This window comes from Diceros bicornis, chromosome 32 (genome assembly GCF_020826845.1).
Source record: "Diceros bicornis minor isolate mBicDic1 chromosome 32, mDicBic1.mat.cur, whole genome shotgun sequence".
Taxonomy (NCBI): Eukaryota; Metazoa; Chordata; class Mammalia; order Perissodactyla; family Rhinocerotidae; genus Diceros; species Diceros bicornis.
In genome coordinates this window covers 10,417,408-10,440,578 of record NC_080771.1, presented here as the reverse complement: position 1 = coordinate 10,440,578, position 23,171 = coordinate 10,417,408, and the positions used below count along the sequence as shown (strand labels likewise).

Below are 23,171 nucleotides of genomic sequence, written 5' to 3'. Positions count from 1 at the left end.
GCACCACTGAGAGTCATGAACGTGGAGCATTTTATCATCCAAAGGCAGAGAGAGAGACACACTGTGGACTGGCATCTCCCACCCTCCCAGTGTCCAATAGGCCCAACAATGGCTTGGAGGGCCTTCTAGAGCTCCTGATCACACAGCAGGGCAATAGGAAGTGGTCAGCCAAGGGGCGGCGGTGCTGAAGTGAAGTGTTTCCCCACCCCACCCCCAGCACCCACAATTTTGATCAACCACGCGTGAGCCAAACCACAGTCATCGGCAGACCAGCTGCCTAGGGACACCTGTTCTGGTCTAGTTCTCTCATTTCACAGACTGAAGCCCAGGGTAAGGGCCTCAGGGTAAGAGGGTAAGGGCCGCATCTGAGATCACACAGCCAGTTTTGTGAGGGAGACAGAAATTCAAATCCAGGTCTTCTGGTGGCCACGCTGTGGCCTCCCACTCAACCTCTCCACCTCTCGGCTTTCAGCGAGATTGAAAATACTGGGACACTTTTACAAGGACTCAAGAAAATGGGTTCCCCGTGAGTCTGCAAACACATGTAAGAGAAGCAAAGGGAAAATAAGTGGCTCCTGTAAACGTTCATGTGGAAAGCTGGCAAGGTGACCTACAGAACCAGTGGAAGCTTGAGAAAGTTCAATTCAGGGTTGAGAAAACAAAACAGTTAATTTTTTTGAAACACTCAGCAGAGTTAAAAAACAATATGTTCCAAAACAAATTCTGTTGACCGAGTGAACGTATTTTTTATTCATTCATTGTTTCTGACCTCACTATTAACTCAAGGCCTTTTTTTTTTTTTTAAAAAACAAAGCTATGGGCCGGCCCTGTGGCTTGGTGGTTAAGTGTGCGCGCTCTGGTACTGGCTGCCCGCGTTCGGATCCCAGGCACACACCGACGCACCGCTTCTCCGGCCATGCTGAGGCTGTGTCCCACATACAGCAACTAGAAGGATGTGCAACTATGACGTACAACTATCTACTGGGGCTTTGGGGAAAAAAAAAGGAGGAGGATTGGCAATGGATGTTAGCTCAGAGCCGGTCTTCCTCAGCAAAAAGAGGAGGATTAGCGCGGATGTTAGCTCAGGGCTGATCTTACTCACCAAAAAAAAAAAAAACAAAGCTATTATCATTGTTCAAAATTTGATTTCCAACATAGTGAAAATTCTTTTTTGGTTTTTTTAAATGCCCGAAGCCAAAGCATTCTCTGTTCTTGAATTATGGTCTGTTTGAAGTCTGAAGGAGCACCCATCTGCCAGGAAATGGTTTTCCGTGTGGCTCTAGGAAGGCAAGACTTCCCTGATTAAGGCTTTGCCTTATATGGAGTTGGGAGTTGGTCCCAGGTCCACTGAATGGCTCAGAGGCAGGCCCCCTCTCCGGTCCCTCAGGAGCAGAGGAGCCGTCCCTAATGAGCTCAGCCTGGTGCTCGGTCTCTCTCAACAAGCCCTGACTCAGGAAAGAACAGTGGGGCTTGAAACAGCCTGGGAGCCCAGAGCCTTAGGTCTCTGCAGCGGGATGACCTGAGAAACGCTCAAGTCCTCTGGGCTCTAACTGTGAAAGATGACATGAGTGGAGCCATATTAAAACAGAGCCAGAGCAGCCATTTCAGAGGAATTGCCTTGTATGTCTTGTTTTCTTTATCTTCCAGACTGGACCAAACCGCCAACATTCCAAGATGTCAGGATAAGAACATCCTGTCTGTGAGGACTGAGGGAAATGGACTTTGCTGATGACGAATCTCAACCAGTCAGTGGAGGACAAGTCTAGCCTGACCTCATCCAGCACCAGTGTACTCTAATTCAGCTCACCTCATCCTCCCTTTTTCCATAAAAACCCTAAGTCCCTCTCATGTAATCAGGACACGGACACTATTTGGGTTTCTACCTGAATCTGTGATCCACGAATTGCAATTCTTTGATCCCAAATAAACGCTTTGCCTCTTAAACTGGCTTCTGTTTTTACAGGTTGTCATAACCCAAGAACGAGATTTTGCCTTCAGGACTAAACGGGCACTACAGTGGGCCTGGAGGGGGCCGACCAAACCCAAAGATGCCTCGTTCCTTCAGCCACCCCAGTGCTACTGGAAGAAGGCCCAGCCCGTCGTATCCCCGACAACTCACCTTTATGCTGCTCGGGGGTGTGTCTAGCGCTGAAACGCGCTTTTAGGGAGCCTCACCCACCAGCTGGGACATCTCAACGTAATTCTGCCCTTGCATCCTCTTGGTTGGTGCAAACACTCTGGACTATTCAATCCATAGTAACCGGAACACCCTTACCCGAGTAGGGTTCATCCTCCCCAGGTTCTCTCTCATCTCTGACCCCCACCTTGCATTCCCCCACCGCAGTCCCCTCTGCCACTTGCTCTGTTTCCGTCTCTTTCCAGCAGCTCCTCCTCCCCTGTGCTGTCACCTGGCCTTGGGCTGGGTTTGGACCTTTCCGATCCTTTGCCCAATCTTGCCATCTTTACATCCCCACTTCCCCTTCGCCACCCGTGACCCACCAAACCTGCATCCCTGACCAACCTCCATCCTCCATCCCCAATCAAACCTGAAAGTTAATGCCCTCCCAGAGACTCTCTAAATCTTGCCCCTCCTCTGAAGCTCTTTCTTGACACGTCCACCCTCAATACCCTGCTCATGTGTTTTGTCAGTTCCCTTCCCTTCCCTGTGGGATGAGCAGGGGAAATGGCAGTGATGCTTAATATGGCCTTTCTCCAAATCAGCCAGGCTTTTCAAATCGTGGGTCACCTCCCCTTAGTGCGTCCCAGACTCATTTTAGTGGATTGCAACCAACGTTAAAACGAGAAAGAGAACTAGAACAGAAAATATCAGAGTGCATCACCCTTAGTAAGGATAAGTATTGTTTTGTGACACTTTCGTTTCACTGTGTGTCTGTTCCAAGGCTCAATGTAAAATATATTTCTGACTGTGGGTTGCAGCCCCCAAAAGTTTGAAAGTCCCTGGTCTACCAAAGAACCAACCAAAACACTGAAGACACATTATTATTGAAAGTGAAGGTAGTGAGAGGGGGTTAAAGAAATTTGCATTCTCATGGAGGCTCAAAGAGCCGTGCAGTCCTCCTGAAGGGCTACAGGTGGGCACCCATTCCCCTGACTGTGGAAGAGGGGGACATGGTTAGGGAGTCCCCCAGGGAAGGTCAGTAGGAACTGCCAGGACTCACACGCGGCACTCTGACTCAAACTTGTATATAAATCAAAGACTGAAATCTGATTAGTTGTAATTAAGATCAAAATAAAGCTTAAAAGGAATATGGATCCACCAAAATATTTTCCACGCAACTCCATCTGCTACTTCTCCAGCCAAAGCCCAGAGGACAAGTCCAATGGGAGGAGGGTCCGGCCAAAGTTTGGAATCTACCAGCTTCTTCAGTGGGATCATCAGACGCTACCGTTTAAAGTGCAACAGAACGTGAGTCTTGTCTCCGAGGAGAGGTAGACGTCCTGTGCCCTTGGCTTCAGGCAGGCAAGGCCAAGCATGGAGTTACTGGCAGTAAAAGGTGAGTACGTTCTCCTGGTTTCCTCGGATCAAGATGACCGGAGGTCTGAGGTCCTGGGACAGCGTCTCCAGCCAGGCCATGTACAGCGAGCTCGGGCACTTCCCCTTCCTCCCTATGGGCAAGGTGCTGCAAGGCAGGAAGAAGCGGCAGACGAGGAATTACCAAGGGGCCTTCCCCGCACAGCCCGTGGTTTGCTTTCTGAACAGCAGCTCTGTTTATTGACCCCTGCAGAGCTCTTCTTCCCAGCCACCCTAAGAACAACCTCCCACTCTCCTTAAAAGCATGACTTGAAATGTACCTTCAGCCATGAAGCATTTCTATATAAAGCCACGGCCTGTAAGGCCCCATGATCTGGTCCCCACCAGCATCCACAACCTCATTTCCTACCACCCTCAGCCTCGCTCACCTGCCTACAGACACAGTGGCTTTCTTTCCATTCTAGAAAGAAATGGCAAGCTTACTCCTGCCCCAGGGCCTTTGCACAAGATGTTGAAGGCAGTGCTCCCAGCTCATCACCTGGTTGGCTCCTTTGTATCACTCAGGTCTTAGCTCAAGTGGACCTCCGTCTCTGATCACCCCCTCCAAAGCCAGCCTCCCATCTCTATCATATCACCCTGTTTCATTGTCTTCTTAGCGCCTCACACTCTCAAGATCCTCTTTTCATTTATTTGTTTGTTGTCTATCTCCCCCACTAGACTGTATGTTCAGACCGGGTCTGTCTTGTTCACCATGCTTTCCCCTGTACCCAGAACACAGTCTGATACAGTGGGGCTGTTGTGGGTGATCCTGCCTCATCAGGACATGCGAATCCTGCCAGCCACACACCTGCCTGTGGCCACAGCAGTGTGATATGGTCACACCCTTCAGCTGAATGTCCTTGTCCTGCCGCCTGCTGTGTGGGTAAGGCCCTGGGGGCAGGACTCCGCCATTGCCTTTGGAGGGCCCCTTGTCGAACCGCAATGCTGTGCAAATTACCAGAAGCCATGGAATGCTGTTCCACCATATTTCCATGGCTATTTCAGGAAGGGACTTTTCCACCATCCTGAGATTCCAAAAATGCATTGGGAGGGCTGCAGCTGCCCTGCTCTTGGCTCTTGGAGAAGGCGGCATCTGCAGACCCAGCTGGTGTGACACGAAGTCGGGGATTCACCACCTTACGTGGGACTGCACTTTCTTTGTTTTCCCAAAGTACATCCACGGGTGTTATTTCATCAGAACTTCAAAACAACCCTGGGGAAAGGGCGGGGCTGGCCCCGCCCTCTCTCCCAGCGAAGGGAACCTCGGCAGACGGGAGGATGCTGTGCCAGGCCGCTGGGCTCAGAGCAGGGCTCTGGTGTCAGGGGAACTATGAGTCCCGGCTTTGCCACTCCTCAGCCACGTGGCGCCTGAGCCCGTTTTCTCTTCCCTAACGTGAGGACACACAAATCTCCCTCGGGGGGTGTTTGCGAGAGCTAAAGACGATGAAACACACGAAGGCGTCGCACGACGCCTGGCACAGAGCACGCCCTCCCAACGTCAGCAGCTCCTGTCATCACGTATCATTATTTACCAGCACGAGCTGACCCAGCGGGTGACCACGCTGAGCCGGGCTTGAACCAGGTCGTGGGCTCTCCCCGCCCCAGCTGCCTCTGCTCACTGCACGCCCCCCTCCGCTGCGAAGGCAAACTGGTGTCCCCAGACAGTGCCCCTTATTTAAAATTCCATCCTCAAAGCTTCACTTGGGACAACCACTCCCCTCCTTTATAAAGCAAGGTCCCCAGGATGGGGGAAGACAGGTGGGAACAGGACATTTCATTCAGCTAGTGTCACCTTTGTTAGAATGTGTTTGTGTTTGTCTGGTGACTTTCCGGGGAAAAGGAAAGTGGGAATATTGAAACCAAACTTTCCTGATTCAACAGTTATGCCAGAGGCTGAAAATGCCCTCTGGGATCTGCTGCATCATTTTCGGGGACTGAATTCAGCAACGTCAAAGGGCACGAGGGGACTGGTGGCTGCACTACCAGGGACAGGGGACTTGCATCACTCCTGCTGTGACCTTTCAAGCTTCAGCGTGAAGCTCCCTCCCCCAGCAGAGCCTGTCCTCCCGTCCGAGGGACAGGCTCCCTTACAGTCACGCCCACACCAGTCAATGGCGCTCTCTATTCCTGCTCACAGGACGTGCGCTCTAAGCTACTAATCTTTAGAAACAAAGCTGCTCCAGAACAAAGGAAGTTTTTGTTCAGCATTGCAGCTCTTAGCCACAAAGAAAGGCAGCCTTGGATCTAACCTAGAGGTGGAACGAGAATCCCGCGTCAGAACATCGTCACGGGTTTCAAAACCCAGCCCCCACTTCGCAGCTGTGAGGTCAGGGGCAAGATGATTAACTCCTCTGGGACTCGGTTTCCTCATCTCCAGAGTGTGTGTGGAGGAGAGATGAAATAGAACCACTTCATAGAGTTTTGAAAATTAATAAGGCCCAATGCCTTGAGTGTCACAGAGGCTCAATCCATAAAATGCAATGTCGATTATTATTATTTTGATTATTACTATTTGGCTTTGAGGAGGCAGTCTTTATGGAAAGAAGAGGTGTCTAGACTGGAAAGTTAGACCAGAGGTAGGTTGTCAGTCTAGTCAAAGGTTGTTGGACTGGTTACGAGGCTGGTTTATCAGCTGTGCAGCTTAAGCTGAGCTCAAACACGGCTGCTAATCAGATAAACCACTGATTGATTAGTAGACAATAAACAACCAAGATCTGCCTCAAATTTGCTCTAGAAAATGGTCCCGGTGTCCTCCCCGAAATGCTGTACAATGTGATTTTGTCATTTCCCTGAGGCTGAGAAGGATTTTTTTCTTCCTCAGAATTTCTGGGGAAGGCAGGTTCCTGGGCTCCACCCCAGACCCTGATCTGGAAGGATTTGAGGAATTTGCCATTTTCCACAAGCGCGTGGTGGTTCTGGTGAAGGTGACCCTCAGACTGAACTTTTAGAAGCAGGGCACGGCTCCGGGCTGGAGATTAGCAATGCAAAGACTCAGCTGCCATCCTCCCCCTGGAGTGGGCTGACAGCAGGGCCCCTTTGGGCAACAGCTGTAGCTGCCGCCACGGGTGCAGGCGTCTTCTCTAAGACGACTGGACTCACGATTATCTGTATCAGCTAATCCCACAAAGGCTCTTGGGCGGGGGATGGCTTTCCCCATGAGGTCCAGGGGTGGGGAAGTGGGAGGGCAGAGGCGCCAGCAGATGGAGACCTCCCGGGATGACATTCCTCATCTGATGGCCTGAGAGACTGACTCATTTTAGGGCAAATAAACTTAGAATCATAGTATGTTAGAGTGAAAGAAAATCTGGAAATAATTTAGTTTAACTCCTCTATAATCAGGGAAACTGAGGCTCAGAGAAGAAGGTTACTTGCCCAAGGCCACACTGTGGGCTAATAGCAGAGACAAAATGCAAACTTGCTTCTCTGAAGGGAGGTGGCACTCACGAAGAGGTGTTTGGCACGCCCAGATATCACACCCAGGAAAGGTCCGGGGAGCTGTCCCAGGATGAAGCCATTCCCACTGTCTTGCACTGTGACCCACTCCGCACCCAGGCCGACGCTGCAAGGTGTTGGCCAGAGGCTTGGAGATAAACCCAGCTCTTCTCTTTATCACAGTTTCCACATAAAGGAAACGTGGAGAAATTTCTTTGTACAAAAAATTGTCTTCCTAAAAGCCCCCGGAAGCACCGTTTCAGGCAGGGCCAGCTCCCCGGGTGTGCAATCTGTGCGCGCACACGGCCCTGCACTTAGGAGGATCCCCTGCCGGGTTTAATGCTCTGCTGTTACTATCCTGACATTCTTAATAATTTTAGAACAAGGGGCCCCGCGTTTTCATTTTGCACTAGGCCCTGCAAATTGTATGCTTGATCCTGGTTTCAGGGGATGGAAAAACAGGCTCGGCAGGCTTCTTAGCTACCCTGCGGAATTCCAGGAGGCTAGCCCCAGGAGACGTAAGATAGGCCAGTTACTCACCTTGTCAGATCCCCTGTTCCCTCTGAGCTGACCCCTCTTGGAGAGGGGACTCAGGTGGCGTGGGTACCATGTTCTTCCTCCTGGCCTCCAAGAGAGTAGAGCCACCCCGAGACTCTCTCTGTGCCACTGTCACCTTCCATCTCACCTTCCACTTACCTGGCCTTGGCCAATACCCACCAGAAGCGGCTCCTAACTGGACACAGGCAGCAGCAACGGCAGCCCGAGGGTCTGACCCACACAGAGTGTGGAACAGCCAGGGCCGGGGCAGGCCTCTGCTTCTACCGCCCAGGCTGGGTACCAACATCAGCTGGGGTGGCCAATGGCCAAAGGGGGCCGGCTGATTCTCAAACAACTAGGAATCGATTTCCTTCTGGAATGAGCTGGGTCCCCTTTGCCAAGCCGAGTTTGGCAGGAAAAGGCAACAGACAAGGGAAAAGCCGTGGTGGGGAGTCAGTGAGGCTGGGATGTGTGAGGCCCTTGACCTCTCCAGATGACACTCAGGCGAGGGGCATGGGGCAGACGCAGGCCTGGCCACACGCTGAGAAGCCACCTGGGCTGTGTTTAGGGACCTTTGGGCCCTTCTTCCTCACAGGGAAGGCTTGGGCCTCGGCCGGTGCCCACCCTTCCCAGAGCTGATGCCCCTGAGACCCGTGTCTCCTCCCGCCGGGGGCTACTTACATGACGACGAGAGCAGCGTCTCGGGAATAATCCAGCAGAATCTCATTCAGCCTCACCTGCCGAAGTGACTGGGACGAGGAAAAGCCACGTGGTCACTTCCCACCTCCTCCTAAGCAGTTCCCACCAAGCCAAGGGGCCTCTTTTTTTTTTTTTTTTTTGTGAGGAGATCAGCCCTGTGCTAATATCTGCCAATCCTTCTCTTTTTTTTGCTGAGGAAGACTGGCCCTGGGCTAACATCCGTGTCCATCTTCCTCCACTTTATGTCGGACGCCGCCACAGCATGGCCTGACAAGTGGTGCGTCGGTGCGCGCCCGGGATCCGAACCCGTGAACCCCGGGCCGCCACAGCGGAGCGCACGCACTTAACCACTCTGCCACCGGGCCGGCCCCCAAGGGGCCTCTTTTAACCGTTCAAACTGGATGCAGGAAGGATTCCTCCTACGTTATAATAGACTCTCCTGCCTCCAAGAAGGAAGGAGACCCTCACAGTAATTGAGTGCCAAGCTCACTTCTTTGAGAAGTCCTCCTTGGTTTCTCCTTGCCTGACCTTGTTACCACGACCAGCGGGATAGCGGGGAGAGAGCACTTGACGTGGTGTCGGGAGAGCTGGGTTCAAATCTCAGCCCTGATGGTTCACAGAAGAGAGAATCTGAGCAAGGACGGTTGCCTCCCCGAGCCTCACAGTCTTCATCTGTAAAATGGGTATGAGAGTACCCTGCCCAGGGGAATCTAGGGAGGATGGAGTGAGCTAACCTATGCAAAAGCACCAAGCAGAGGGCCAGGCACCGGAATGCACTTGATAAGGTGGACTCGGAGTGGGGGTGGAATGCTCCAGCTCCTCCAGAACAGAGTTGGCACAAGCCTTCTCTGGGCACTATGCCTTATTCAGCATTCTCCAAGGAGCCAGGCTTTGTGAGCCCTCTGGGGCAGGGCCTCAGGGCTGACGGATCAGGGAATTCCCCAAGCTTATGTGGGGTTGGTTATGGGGGAGACTCCCTCCCGTCCCAAGACCTGGCTCTAAATTGTTCAGAAGTGATTGACACTCCGAGTCTGATAGTGGATGGACACCCATTTGAGAGAATGACAACTGAGGGGGAGTGAGCTAACCTAGCCCAGGGATTCTCCATCTTGCTGGACACTTTGACTCTTTGGCTGGAATAGTTCTTCACTGTGGGAACTGCCCTGTGGGTTGTAGGATGTTTAGCAGCACCCCAGGCCTCTACTCACTAAGCGGCAGCAGCAATCCCACCCCCAACGGTGACGACCAAAAATGTCTCCAGAGGTTGCCGAACGTCCTCTGAGGGGCAAAATTGCCGCAGGGGAGAACCGGTGACCCAGAGCACATAGGGAGCAGAACGGTGACCCCGGGCCCCTAACTGCTCGCCCACCTTGAAACGGCCACAGCAGCCGCCCTTCTCCTTTAGCCCTTGTTAGAGTCCTGAAGATGCTGACTGGGAAGGGGTGGCCGTGGCTTTTTGCTGCATCTGGCGGGGGGTCTACAGGCTAGGGGAGAAGGTCAGCCAGCCTTGTTGGGCCACGGGACAAATTCTGCCTCTGCCTGCACCACTTGCCTCATGAATCCCTTCCGGCAGGCATGGAGGAATGGGGGAGGGGAGGGACAGGGACTCTGGACAGGCCATCACCACGGCGGGGTGTGACTCAAAATGGGCAGGAGGACCAGGCTCCCGTGCCAAGGATGGCTCTGCGTTCCACAACCAGGTTACCCGTCAGCCCGAGCATTTGTGGCTTCAGGATCCCTCAGAGGCTGGGAGTAGCAGGGTGGAGGGTCAGGGGAGGGGGTTAAGGAAGCTTAGGACAGATGGGGCACAGGGCCCTGACCCAGGGTGGCGCCCTGACCCCACCCCACCCCAGCAAGGCCCTTCTCTCTCCTGCACCTTGACTCTATTCTTGTTAACCTCCTCATCCGAGATCTTCCAGGGGCAGTCCCGCCTCATCTCGGTGACAGTGGCCTCGTCCTTGAAGCCATCATTCAGGCGGAAGGGTGCAATCATGTCCTCAAACCGCTTGGTGCTGGGGAGAGAGATAGCAGGTGAGACTGGGCAAGGAACGAGGTCGCCGGAGGGAGATGGAGGCAGTGCCACAGGGACATGTTTTCATTCTGACACTGCTGTTTACATGAGAGCAGCTCCCATGTTGACTTCAGCGCTGAGGGTTGGGTCTGGCTTTCAACAGAACCTCCACGAGCTGTCCACGACCACTGAGCGGGGACCCACCTCCACCCACAGGCTGTTCCAGAGGTGTTGACTGAGCACTATTCTGTGCCAGGCTCTGTGCTCACAACAGTGAACAAACCAGACAACCTCCCCCGTCCCACAGAGCTCAAGGTCTGCTGGGCGACAAACAGGCAAATAAACGTACATGGGAGGTTTTATGAAGGCACAAACCGAGTAGTGGGATGAGGAACAATAGGGGTGGGGAAGGCCTCTCTGGACCCGAAGGATGCCTGTCCTTCTGAAGACAGCTATGCCTAGGGCTGGGGGTGCTGGAGCAAACAGAGCTGAAGGTGCAAAGGCCCTGAGGCAGAAGTGTGTGTGGTCTGTCTGAAGAGCAGCAAAGGAGCCTGTGTGGCTGGAGCAAGGTGCATGCAGGGGAGAGTGGGAGGAGGCGAGGACAGACAGGTAGTGTGGGGCCAGATCAGGCAGGCCTTTGTATTTCCCCTGAGCAAGACAAGAAGCTGCTGGAGGGGTTTCTGTGTGATCGGACTTACATTATTTTATTTTATTTTTTTGTGAGGAAGATCAGCCCTGAGCTAACATCCATGCCAATCCTCCTCTTTTTGCTGAGGAAGACTGGCTCTGGGCTAACATCTGTACCTATCTTTCTCCACTTTATATGGGACGCCACCACAGCATGGCCGGAGAAGCGGTGCGTCGGTGCGCGCCCGGGATCTGAACCCAGGCCGCCAGCAGCGGAGCGCGCGCACTTCACGGCTACGCCACGGGGCCGGGCCCTGACTTACATAATTAAAGATAGAAATTCGGGCTGGTCGGCGTTGAGCGGAAGCCATGCGGATGGATGAGCTCACCTGGGGACAGAGTGAAGGGAAGAGGGTCCAGGGCCGAACCCCAAGGATGCCAACAAGTCAGGTAAAGGAGGAAGAGCCGGCAAAGGACACTGAAAGAAGGGCCCTGAGGCAGGAGGAAACCAGCAGGGGGTGGGCCTCAGGAGCCAAAAGCACTATTTCAAGAAGGATCACTGTCAAAGGGACGGAGAGGCAGAGAAAGATGAGATCAGGCGCGGGCCCTGTGGATCTGTCAGGGTGGAGGTCACTGACGATGCTGGCTGGAGTGACTTCAGCAGAGCAGTGGGGTGGAAGGCGGCCTGGAGAGAGCTGGAGAGGGAGGGTTGGGGAGGCAGTGGTGACAGTGTAACATCGCTTCGGAGAAGTCTGGCTGTGCAAGGGAGGAGAGAAATGGTCCAGGGAGGGGAGGCAGATGCGGGGCAGAGGAGGGGACTTTAAAGATACGAGATGCTGCATGGGGTCTGCACGCTGGCTCTTGCTGTCCTCTCCACCGGGAAGGTATCCCTGTCTCTCCCTGTTCAAGCTCTCTCTCTAGGCTTTGCTCCTCCACCAGCAGAGACGACCCTGTTCCCTTTCGCATTCTGGTCGTCTCTGCAGCCTTCTGATGGCTCCCAACGTCCTCCAGCCTGTACTGAAGCCGGAGTAAACCCTGGAGGGCAGGGCTGCAATGCATGCATCTCTGCCCCTGCAGCTCCAAGCACAGCCCCAAGCAAATGGTAGGAGGCAGTACATCCATCACTGTTAGATAGTTCCTTTCTCCTGTCTCGATTTCCTTCCCTCTCCAGGTAATGGGAGCTATAAGGGACAAGTAATGGCCAAGAGGTCAGACCGACCTTCCTTTATTGAAGACAGAGAGTCCCGGAAAACCTCATGTGGACTGATTTACATAGAGCAAATCCTACTGTAAACGTCTTGTCTTAAGAATATCAAATTGAATCACTGGGAAAGTAAATAATCCCTTCCGTCCCCACAATTGAGCCTTGCTACAAAGGCACACATGGCTTTGCTTCAAGTCTGTGCACTTGCCTTTGCATGAGGGGAGTTGTTGCCCAGACCATTCAACATTTTCCCCACCCCAAGCACCAATGTGCTAATGTAACATCAGGGGCTATAGCTGCCGTGCTTTCGCCTCAGGGCCTTTGCACCTTCTATTCTGTTTGTTCCAGCACCCCTCAGCCCCTGCAAAAGGAGCTGCCATCCAGCCACGTGTTTTGGGCCATATGACTATGCCACCCCTGCCCATGGCCAACTGGACCAAAGGTAGCCAAGAAATAGGCTTTCCAGTAACCTCTACCTTGGCCTGGCAGGAAGGGATGAGCTGGGCTAGGCACAGGCCCTTTCTCAGGAAGGTAAATGAGGCAACGCCTGGAGAACGAGGCAGTTCGCAGTGGAGCTGGGACTGCGAGGAGAGGGCAAGATGCAGAGAGAGCTCAGAAGCGCCAGTAGGCGGAAGCCACAAATCCAGCATTTACTGGGCACTGACGCTGGGCTGGGTGCTGCGTCAAGCCCTTTCCATGGACTGTCTCTCAGACAGTGGTTCTCGTAGTGGGGTGCCTGCACCAGCCCCTGAGAGCTTGTTAGAAACACATGTTCTCGGGCCCTCTCCCAGATCTATTGACTCAGACTCTTGGGGGTGAGACCCAGCAAGCTGTGTTTTCACCCGCCCTCCTGGTGATTCTGACACTTGCCAAGGTCTGAAAACCACTGTTTGATGATAACACTCAAGGTGCTGGGGAAAATTTAGAAAACCAGTCACTTTCAGAGGTAAAATCAGTCTTTTATGAGTAGCAAGCAACCTGGGCTTGTGAAGTGTGAAGCCAGACACTCCCTCGGCCCCCAGGTCTCTGGGGTGGGGGTGGGGGTGGGGGTTGGGGGGTCCCCGTGGATGAAACAGTGGGCTCTGCTCAAGAGGCAGAACAGCCATGACCTGCAATCATAAGAGCTTAAAAACCACTTTGCTCTAAGAAAAGCACAAATGTGAACATTCATCTGCCTCCAGCCCAGGTGTGTTTCTGAAAAAGCCCAGAGCTCTGATATGCAAAGAAAAAACTACAAGCATGAAAATAAACGGCTGCAAACGCTGACCCTTCCTCTTTCTTTCCGTGAGCATTGTCTAGGCGGTGGTGGCGAGGGCGGCCCCTCTGCCCTCAGCTCACCAGAGAGAAAGGGACGCTGGGCAGAGGGTCTGCGGGGCACACAGCTGGCCCTTCTGCCTGGAACCCCCAGTACAGAGAGAGAACTCACTGCTCAGCCCGCGGCTTCTGGTTGATGTCAGGAAGCACATGGACTTCGTGGAACCCCAGCCGGAACTTGCTCAGCAGAGAAATGATCCTGGAAGACGGAGATTTTTAAAATTGTATTTATTCATTCATTCAATGAATTTTTATTGAGCAAAACAGGTCCGATCTGCTCACTGCCCTCAGGGAGTTTATATTCTAACCTGGGGGGGGGGTGGACAATAAACGAACGTTGATAAAGTAGGTCAGATGGTGACAAGTGACACAGAAAAGTTATCGACCAGTACTTCCCAAGCACCTGGTGGCCCTCTCTGTCGTAGCACACCCACACACTAGCCGGGGAACTTGTTATAAAGCAGGTTCTGATTCAGCTGGCCTGAGATGGGGCCTGGGATTCTGCATTTCTGAGAAGTTCCCCAGTGATGCGAAGCTGCTGGTCCACGGACCACACTTTGAGAAGCAACGGTCTAAGGGATGGGAAGGTGCAGTACAGGAAATTACAGGATGGCTGAGGAAGCAAAGATAACACACGAACTAAGTACAGATGGGACCAGCAAGCCAGATGGTGCCAACTTTGCGTGCAACTGGGGAGGAGACGTCAACCGTGGTTTGCAGCCATCAGGGAAGGCTTCACAGAGGAGGTGGCGATCTGGCCGGATGATGCATGGTGGGTAAGACTGTTATAGGCCAAAGGGGGTGGAGTGGGGGGGTCCACATTGGAATCACCCAAGGAGACTTGTGAACAACATCCCTGCCTTGGCCCTAGCCCCCCACAGCGTCAGAATCCCTGGGCGAGACTTGGCTTTGGCGATATCCCAGGACTAGTTGGTGGGATGCGAGCACCCCAGTAGGGGAGTCCAAATGAGCAAAGGTATGGGGGTGCAGCGGGTGGAGCGGGAGCAGTGGGGGGCTGGGAGAGAGGAAGGAGGGGGAGATAAGCCCAAAAGACCAGGCTGGGGCCCAGCCATCAAACCACTGCCGGCCCTGGAGCTTGGGAGGGAAGTTAGGAAAGCAGAGCTGCGGGCAGAGCTCTTGGTGTGCAGTTCGGGCGTGGGGGTGGGGGTGGGCAGGGCCTGGGCCGGAGGCAGCGCAGGCCTGGCCAGGGTCACGAGGAGGGCAGAGGACGTGACCCAGTAGAGAGAGAGTTGGCAGGCTGAGGAGGTTTCACGAGCTTTGCTTGGAAGACATCCCGTGACCCCACGGTGCCCCGACCTTGAGCTGAGCGAACCCTGCTGAGCCCAACTTCCCCCGGGAGCTGGGACCGGAAGCTAAGGCGCAGAGCAGCCTTGTGGCTTCTTTACCCTTTGCAGATCACACAGAAGCCAGACACTATTTCCCCAAGCACTGCTGAGTAGGGTCTTCCGGTGGAGAAGTTCTCAGCGGGGGTGAGGACAATGAGATGGGCTGGCTGGGTTGTGCTTAACTCACGCAGGAGGTGACTGAGAAGGGGTTGTGGGGGTGTAGTCCTGGCACAGGACTAGGGTGGCACAGGCCACGGGCTCCTGACCCTGGAGCATCACGGCCGGGATCGCTGCCGAGGTCCCTAGAGGCTGAGCAGGGTTTCTTCTCTTGGGCTAGTTAATTGCACAACTTTGGGCAAGCCACCATCTTTCCCTGCCCACGCTCACCCTCCAGTGGTCCTCCATCCTACGACCTTTGACCTCGCGTGACCTGGCTCTAAAGCAGCAGTCGCCCAACTCTAAGCACACCTGTGCCACCTGCCCAACTCCTGCACCTCCCCACCTGTGTACCTGCCTTACTATTTACTTCCTTTTCAGCTTAAATCAACTCACGTTCTTACTCAGATACATCTTGTAAGGAAATTTCATATCACAATTTAAACAGAAAACCAGCACCTTATGCCAGAAAGAGGTGATCGATAAAACTCAAGTAAATAAACCAAGGTCACTAAATTCTGGCTGGACGCCACTGCCTGCCAAGCCCCTGGGCCAGGCCTGCCCTCTCTTGCTCAGACAGGAGATCAGCACGGGTTCCCCAGCACAGAATCAGCTGCAGGATTGGAGGAGGATTAAGTCACTTCTCACCAAGAGATTCTGTGGGACTTGCTACCCCTTCTCCTGGTCACTCACGTCACCTCTGGCCTCACCAGGGACGCAACCCAAGCTTGAGGGGACATTGCCCCCAAGGACTGTAAGCTCCACCTCCTTCTCAGGAGGAGGGGCCTTCTCCATCCTACACTCCACACACGTTTCTCCTTGAGGAGGTTCGTGGTTTTAAAACTGAACACCCCTCCCTGTCACGGCCGGGACTAGGGCGTCTGCATCTTATTAAAGGGGGACGGGACGCCACAACTTCTGAAATGGAGAGGAACCCGCTCCTGCCCAGAGCTCCCTCGCACTGCTGCGGCCGAGGGTGGGGGAGCAGGAAGGGGCACACCGGGGGGTCCCCTGCCCGTGCTCCCACTTACGCCTTTCTCTCCTGGTCCATCCTGCTGATCTGGCCCCCCACGAACACGCGGGTCTTGCATTTGCTCCACCTCTTCTTGCGGCCCAGGAGATAGGGGACGAGGAGGGTGAGGCCTGGCGACGAGGGCCCCGTGAGCGGAGAGGAACACGCTCTCAGGATAGAGCGCTCTCTGGGGTCCCGCCCCGCCCTGCCACCAGCAAACCCGTCCCCTCTCTGGACCTCCGTTCACCCACCTGTATAATGGGCATGCCGGACTAGACCAGAGGGAGCTGTGGCCGGGGTTTAAATGGCCTGCACGATGTTTGGAATAAGTGAGCTGGCATTTAATAATTGGGGGATTTCACATGAAAATTGAGATGCTGTCACTTATCCCTGTGCCATCCACAAATTACTTCACCGCTCTGTGCCTCAGTTTCCCTATTTGTGAAGGGGGGCTAACAACACTTCCTGCCCGGGGATTGCATTAGGTTAACCCGTGTAAAGTACTCAGTGTCAAGCATATAGTAAGTGCTCAATCTATATCAGCTGTCAGTCATAGGATGTATCCTATTGGAGCAGAAACATTTTCCCTCTATCTGGGGCTCTATCAAAGGTGGGAATAATAAAGCTGAGAGTCACATGTTTTAGGAAAAATGGAAGAGAGTATATTTCTTTGGGAAGTGAAGAATATTCCTACAGATTTCCTGTGCACCAGCCCATCTCTCCCATTTGTGTCATGTGCTGTGAGCCCTAAGGCCTGTCCAGTCTGAAGGTTCCATCTCATACTGACCTCAGTTCCTCCCATAGAGTCCTCATTTTACAGCTGAAAAATTGGGTCTGAGAGAGGGGCCCAGCCAGGCTCCCCCGAGCCCAGTGGTAGGCCCGGGGATCCCTAGGGCCCTTTGCTGGGCTCTGAGGTCCCACCAGAGGCGTTGTTGAGAGCAGCCAAGAAGGGCAGGCCAAGAGACATAGAGTCACGGAGGGAAGATGGCCTGAGGGAGAGCTAGTGTCTGAGGGGCGCTGACCTCCATCGTCGAATAGCCAGTAGATGTCGATGGTCTTCTTGCCCTGCTCTGACTGGAAGATGGTGCTGGCCTGCTCCTCCCGTGCCAGGGCCTCGGGGTCCACTGCAGGAGCAGAGGGCAGGTCACATGGGAGCAGAGCACATTCAAATGCCTGAGTCTAAAAACAGAGCCAGCTGCCCTGTAAGGTGGGCTCGCTGTCACCTGGGCTGTGCACGCAGTGGCTGGAGGCACCCTGCAGTGGGTGTGCATCGAGGGACTAGCCCAGAGCACTGCCAGGGACCCTTCTAACACTGAGTCTCTGAGGCTCTGGCGGGTGGACCAGGAGCAGGGGTCCGGGATGCACCCCTCCCTTGCTCCCAGCTTCTGTCTCCCAGGATTCTGGTGGGCATTAGGGGTGGGGTCCATTCTCTTAAAGACTCCTCTCTGCCCCTCACAGATGGCCACAGGATGCCCCCAGCTCCTGCACTGTAGGTCCACTGCCTCCCAGAGCATCAGTGGGAAAGGACTGAAGGAGAACCCTGCCTCTGCCCTCCCTGCCCGTAACATTTGAGCATGAGGGGCCTTAGAGGGGGCGGGACATGGGCCCAGAGCCCAGCGAGTGGGTTCCCATAATGTCTGGACACTGAACTCCCCAGCAGGGTGGCAATCTTTAACACTGCCCAAGCCCTCTCCCCCTCAGTTACCGGACCCCAGGGGTCCTGGATGTCCCTTGCCCGTGACCAAGTTCCCGTGTGGCCCACCACTAGCTGCCCCACAGGGTGAGTGCCCTGAGCCGCTGCGTGGGGTGGGGACTGACGTGTGCAGGAGACAGACGGCCTGGTCCCACTGGCGCTGGCTCCCTTGCCGTCCTCCACTGGGTCAAACACAGGGTTAACTGCAAGAGAGAAGGCAGCTTTGTCCCCAGGCTCCCCTGCCTGGGGCACGTCCTTGTTCCTCCTCCTCCAGGAAGAGAGCCCTGGCTCCTCACCTTCCAATTGATCCGCCCCGCCTCCCTCTGGACCTGGCCCTTCATGCTCCAGCCCCACCCGGCTTCCTTGTGCTCCTCAAACAGCCCTCACTCATTCCCCTGCAGGCCTCAGTGGTGGGTGTTCCCTGAGCCAGGAGCATTCTCTCCCCAGCCCCCCGTCTAGCACAAGGCCCTCTCCTCAAGGAGGCCTTCCTGACCACGTGCCCCATGTCGGAGTCATTGTCTGAAACGTCTTATAACCACCGCGTTTCCCCCTGATCGTCAGCTCCCCAGGGACAGACTCAGGTTTGTCCCCGGCTGCACCCCCAGCGCCTAGAACAGCGTCATCAGGAGCGTGGCTGCTGCTCTGCAAATACTGGTTGCATAAATATTCGCCGAGCAACTGCTCTGTGCCAGGCGTGCCCTCGGCACTCGGTGACACGGACGAACAAGACCAGCCCTGCCCGCAGGAGACCCAGCGTCCACACCTCTCAGCTCCCCCACCACCCCCCTGTTTGTTTTTATATATTCGATTTCTTTCACATCTCTAAATATTACTAATTCAGAGTCTGCATATTCACATGTGACTTTACATGTAAAACACTTCCGCACTCCGGGCCCCAGCGATGGTCTCAGAGACCAAAACGTCCAGTTTTCGTGGCCTTATGTGTGTGGGTTCACGTTCCGGTGTCTTCACGTGGGCGTTCTCCTCTCTTCCTTTTTCCTCTCTTCTAGATCCTCTTTATCCCATCTGGTTACAAAAGCTCTCATCGTGATTGGGGAATCCCTGAGTTCTGGTTCCCGTTCTGCCCACAGCTGGAAGCATGACCTTGAACTGGTCACTTCCCCTTTCTGGGCCTCAGTTTCTCCATTTGGAAACCCAATGAGCTCAAAGGGACCATCAAAAGCTGACTTTCTAGGAGTCTGTGACCTTTTATTCCTTACTAATTTTCCCCTCTCTTCCCTCCACCACTTAAAAAAAATTGGGTTCTAGAACTTTCTGGGATCCTGTTCCGGTTTTTGACAGGGGTGCCGAGCAGGTGGGGTGTGTACTCACTGTGTGCCTGCATCATCTTCGAGATGTTGAGACCCTCCCGCATCCTCACGACACACACCCCGTAGTTGAAATCAAAAGCATCGCTGGAGAGAGAGGAGGTGGGGTCAGGCTCATCCTGGACCTGGCCCCAGCCCCCAGGAGACCAGATGTCCAGAGCTGGCTCTGCCTCCCACCACACCCTTTCTGCTCTCTGGGCCTCAGTCTCCCCATCTGTACAATGTGCAGGCAGAACTGGAGAGTCCCCAGGACCCCACTAGCTCTACAGTCTGTGGCCCTGGGGACCCTGTACTCAGGGAGAAACCAAGTCAGGCCAGTCTTGGAGCCAGGCCCTGTCCCCCTGATACATTTGGATAATCCTCACAGCTCTGCCAACAGAGGTGGGGATGGGAATTATTATCCCCGTTTTACAGATGCAAAAACTGAGTTTTGTGGAGTCACTTTTCCATGATCAGACAACCAAGGAAGTGGCCAGCTGGGATTAGAATTAAATAGCCAAGAGTGTAGACCCGAGGGCACACATCCACACAGGAAGGGTCTCACTCGTGAAGGCAGCAATAGGTCGTCTATTGGCAACGGGCTCCAGAAGACTCCTGCCCCAGACGGGTATTGACTGCCTGGTTGACACAGAGACCGAGAGCCCAGCATTCGGGTGTGACTAATAGCTCCAGCATCGCCCTCCTGGACTCCTTCCGTTACATGTCCCTGGGACAGGGACCTTTCAGGACCCAGAATTTTGGAGTCTTGCAATGTTGGAGCTGGGGAGGGGGCCTGAGAGCAAGGATTGCTGTGGTTTTGTTAGGGGCAGCTGAGACGCCCTGCTCAGAGTCACACAGCTGGTTCACAGCAGACCTGGAGGCAGGCCCCAGGTCCCTAACCCTCAGCCTCGCCTCCTTTAAATGCCATTGCACACTTCCTCTCTGTACCACATCAATGCAGAAAGCAACTCAGGCAGGCATTTTCTGAGCCTTGCACTCAAGAGCTGAAGGAGAAAGGGTTTGGAGTTAACCCTGAAATCCCCAGGGAGTTCATCCCCTGGTCCCATTCCCCAAGCTTGTCTTGTCGCCTCCTCGGAGGCCTGGTTTGACTTCTCACTCAATGGTACCACCTCACAGCTCGAGAGCTGGCTATCTGTAGGTCTTCTGCAGCCCATAGGTGGGCACAAGGTTTTCACCTAGAAATCCACATTTTCAACTTCTCTGAAAAACTAGATCTGGCAACCCTGGGTCCACATTTCTGCCTGGGCACAACTGGCTGGAGCCAAGTAATAGCTGCTCTATCCAGTTCACCACAGTCCTCATTGCTCTGTATTGTCCCACACCGGGCCCATTTCACTGTGTTACCTGCCTGTTCCCTGCCGATCTTGGTATCCCACAGATCACCAAGACCCACAGGTCAGAGTGGGGAACCCCCAGTCTGTCTGTTTCTTCCTCAGCTTTGAACCAGCGGATGCAGCTTCTTCATAGCACTGCTTCCCTTCACTTGCCCAGGCTCAGGAAACTCCAAAGGCCCAAATAGACAGACGCCAGGCCCTGCCTCCCTCGTGCCCTCACTCACTGCAGGATGCCGACGTAGTCTTCCACCGTGGCAGGGTGAGCCGACTGCCAGTTCTTCTTGAACCCCACCACCAGGATGTTGGGCTTCATTCTCCCGAGACCTGCAGCCTGGTGGGGGGAGGGGGTGTGGCCGAGGGTGGGGGGTGAGGTGAGGGGTCAGGCCTCATGCCCAGCAGGGGCTCTGCTCTGTGACTAGGGTGGAGCTCTGTCTCGGCCCAGCTGCCCCATCCACCACGTGGGGAGGGCTCAGGAAACATCCCCCAGTCCAGGGTCCTGTCTGCCTGGATGCACCACGAGAAAGGTGAAGCTACCTACAGCCGAAGTTATCCCCTGTGGCCTCTCCGAGCCTGGCCCCATGACCAGACTGTCCCACTAGTTCTGGGTTATCCCAGCTCCTGCTTCTCTATCGAACTATTTCTCATAACAAGGGACTTGAATTCGGATGTCAAGCTTGGAGTATTCCTAGGTCATCTAATCCACACATCTTTTATATTTCTCTTTTTTTAGTACTTAAAATTTTTAAAAAAAATTTTTAAGGTCAAATTCACATAACATTAACACATAAAATTAACCATTTTAAAAGGTATAATTCAGTGGCATTTAGTATACTCACAATGTTGTGCAACCATCACCTCTATCTACTCCCAAAATATTTTCATGACCCCAAAAGGAGACTGTCTATGCTCTTTTTTTAATTTTGAGAAATATTTAAAACTATTGAAAAGGATTCCCATATGTTGACCTAGAATTAACAACTGTATCCCTCTTCACAGATGAGAAAACTGAGCAGTAAAATTAACTGCCCAGTAGAATGTTCTAGATCTTTATATGAGTGGTGGTTTCATGCCACTGAGTGGTGTCTGGGTATGTAAACATTTATCAAACCATACACTTAGTATTTTTTGATTTTACTCTCTGTAAATTATATCTTAAAAAAACAACAACAACAACAAAAGGGGCCAGCCCGCTGGGGTAGTGGTTAAGTTCATGTGCTCTGCTTCGGCGGCCTGGGGTTCGAAGGTTCAGATCCCGGGTGTGGACCTATGCACCACTTATCAAGCCATGCTGTAGTGGGGTCCCACATATAAAGTAGAGGAAGATGGGCATGGATGTTAGCCCAGGGCCAATCTTCCTCAGCAAAAAGAGGAGGCTTGGCAATGGATGTTAGCTCAGGGCTAATCTTCCTCACCAAAAAAAAAGAAAACAAGATCCATCCAAGGTCACATGGCCCCCAAAGCTTCCAAGTTAGTTTCCCCAGGTCCTGGGCACTTGAGAAAGTGCCCTGAATGGGCATGTCTGGAGATGCAGGAGATGTGGGACTCTCGTTGCAGAAAAAGGGCTTCAACTAGCCCCTCAGGATGTCCCACCTTCCAGGTTGTCACACTGATTAGTAAGTCCTATCAGGGAGCTCCGAACCCATGGCACCTGCATGAGAATCTGGACGCCGCTGCGGAGGTCCTCGGCGATAACGTCCGAGTAGAAGGCCTTGATCTTCCTCTTGTTCAGCCACTTGGTGTGCCCGTCGGCGATGAGCCGGAGCTCAGGCATCCTCTGTTTGCGGGGGTCCCTGTGGGTGGTGGGGTCAGGTGACGTCAGGGGCTGCCTTTGGCTTCTGGCCTGAGACTCAGTCCCTCTTCTGCCCTGGAGGCTGCCCCTTGGGCTCAGCAGCACCCAGAGGTACCTGTTTTCCCTTATGGAATTAGGGGAGGGAAAGAAGAGGGTGGAGGCAGGGAGGAAGATGGAGGGAGCAGGGGAGAGGCAGAGCAGTGGGGAGAAGCCAATGAGAGGGACAGGGAAGGAGAGAGAACCAGGCCTGCAGGGGGCCTGGCCCAGCTCTGCTGGTTCCACAGCCCCTCCGCCCCCATCCCCAACCCGCACCCCTGTGGGTGGACATTGCGCCCTGAGGCTCCTCTAGGAGTACAGCCCCGCCCTGCCTGCAGGGGGCACTCACGATGAGCACGTGGCCACAGATCATCAGGCTGAGGTTCCGGGTGAAGGTGCCCACAAAGTCCACCAGGGCTGGGCGGAAGTTGGGGGGCCCCGTGAGTACCAGGCACTGGGGTCTGAGGGGGGGAAGGGAAAAGGGCATGAGCCAACAGGACAGAGCCCAGGGTCTGGATGCCAAACACAGGTGCCCCAGGATTTCCGCCACCTCCGGGTCTCCCTTCCTAGACAAGTGAACCACTCCGTGGCCTCATCTTCACGTCTGTGACCCAAGGGCGACTTTGGGGCCCTTCCAGCTCTCTTGGTGGCCTCCACACTGGGTGTCCCCTTGTCCTTCCTGCTCAGGCCACCAGCTCAGGCTCCACTTGGGCAAACCACCTTCTCCCTGCCCTGCCCAGCCCGGCATGGTGATGGGAACATAAAGACTGGGAATGGGGAGGCCCGTCACTTAGGAGCTCACTGTGTCACCTAGGTGGGTGACTCAGCCTCTGTGTCAAGAGGCAGCTGAGGATCGAGGTCAAGGGCCACTACTCGACTGAGTCAGAGCCAGAAGAAATTGGCCACTCACCAGCTGTGTGACCTGGGGCCAGTTACTTAACCTCTCTGTGCCTCAGTGTCTTTATCCGTGAATGGGGTTAGTGATTTCATGTGTCTCAGAGGGTTGTCATGAGGCTCTATAAGGACTTTGTGCAGCATCTGGCTCATAGTAAATGCAACATAGATAGATACAGCCGATTATTAGCATTGCGATCTGGTGGGAAGGGGTCCTGGGCACACGA

General features: G+C 54.1%; 1 protein-coding gene across 1 annotated transcript in view; it reads right to left on the bottom strand.

Annotated features, from left to right (window-relative positions):
• Positions 1 to 2,569: 2,569 nt before the first annotated feature.
• Positions 2,570 to 23,171, bottom strand: part of SLC12A3 (solute carrier family 12 member 3) — a 37,252-nt gene continuing 16,650 nt past the window's right edge. Inside the window, exons 16-26 of the mRNA XM_058527865.1 lie at positions 22,403 to 22,511; positions 21,874 to 22,017; positions 20,450 to 20,556; positions 18,896 to 18,978; positions 17,689 to 17,766; positions 16,893 to 16,994; positions 15,890 to 16,001; positions 13,469 to 13,555; positions 10,077 to 10,212; positions 8,183 to 8,250; positions 2,570 to 3,641 (exon numbers count right to left, since the gene is read on the bottom strand). Of these exons, the coding sequence (XP_058383848.1) occupies positions 3,500 to 3,641; positions 8,183 to 8,250; positions 10,077 to 10,212; positions 13,469 to 13,555; positions 15,890 to 16,001; positions 16,893 to 16,994; positions 17,689 to 17,766; positions 18,896 to 18,978; positions 20,450 to 20,556; positions 21,874 to 22,017; positions 22,403 to 22,511 (1,168 nt within the window). The 3' untranslated portion in view covers positions 2,570 to 3,499. The remainder of the gene's footprint in view (positions 3,642 to 8,182; positions 8,251 to 10,076; positions 10,213 to 13,468; positions 13,556 to 15,889; positions 16,002 to 16,892; positions 16,995 to 17,688; positions 17,767 to 18,895; positions 18,979 to 20,449; positions 20,557 to 21,873; positions 22,018 to 22,402; positions 22,512 to 23,171) is intronic.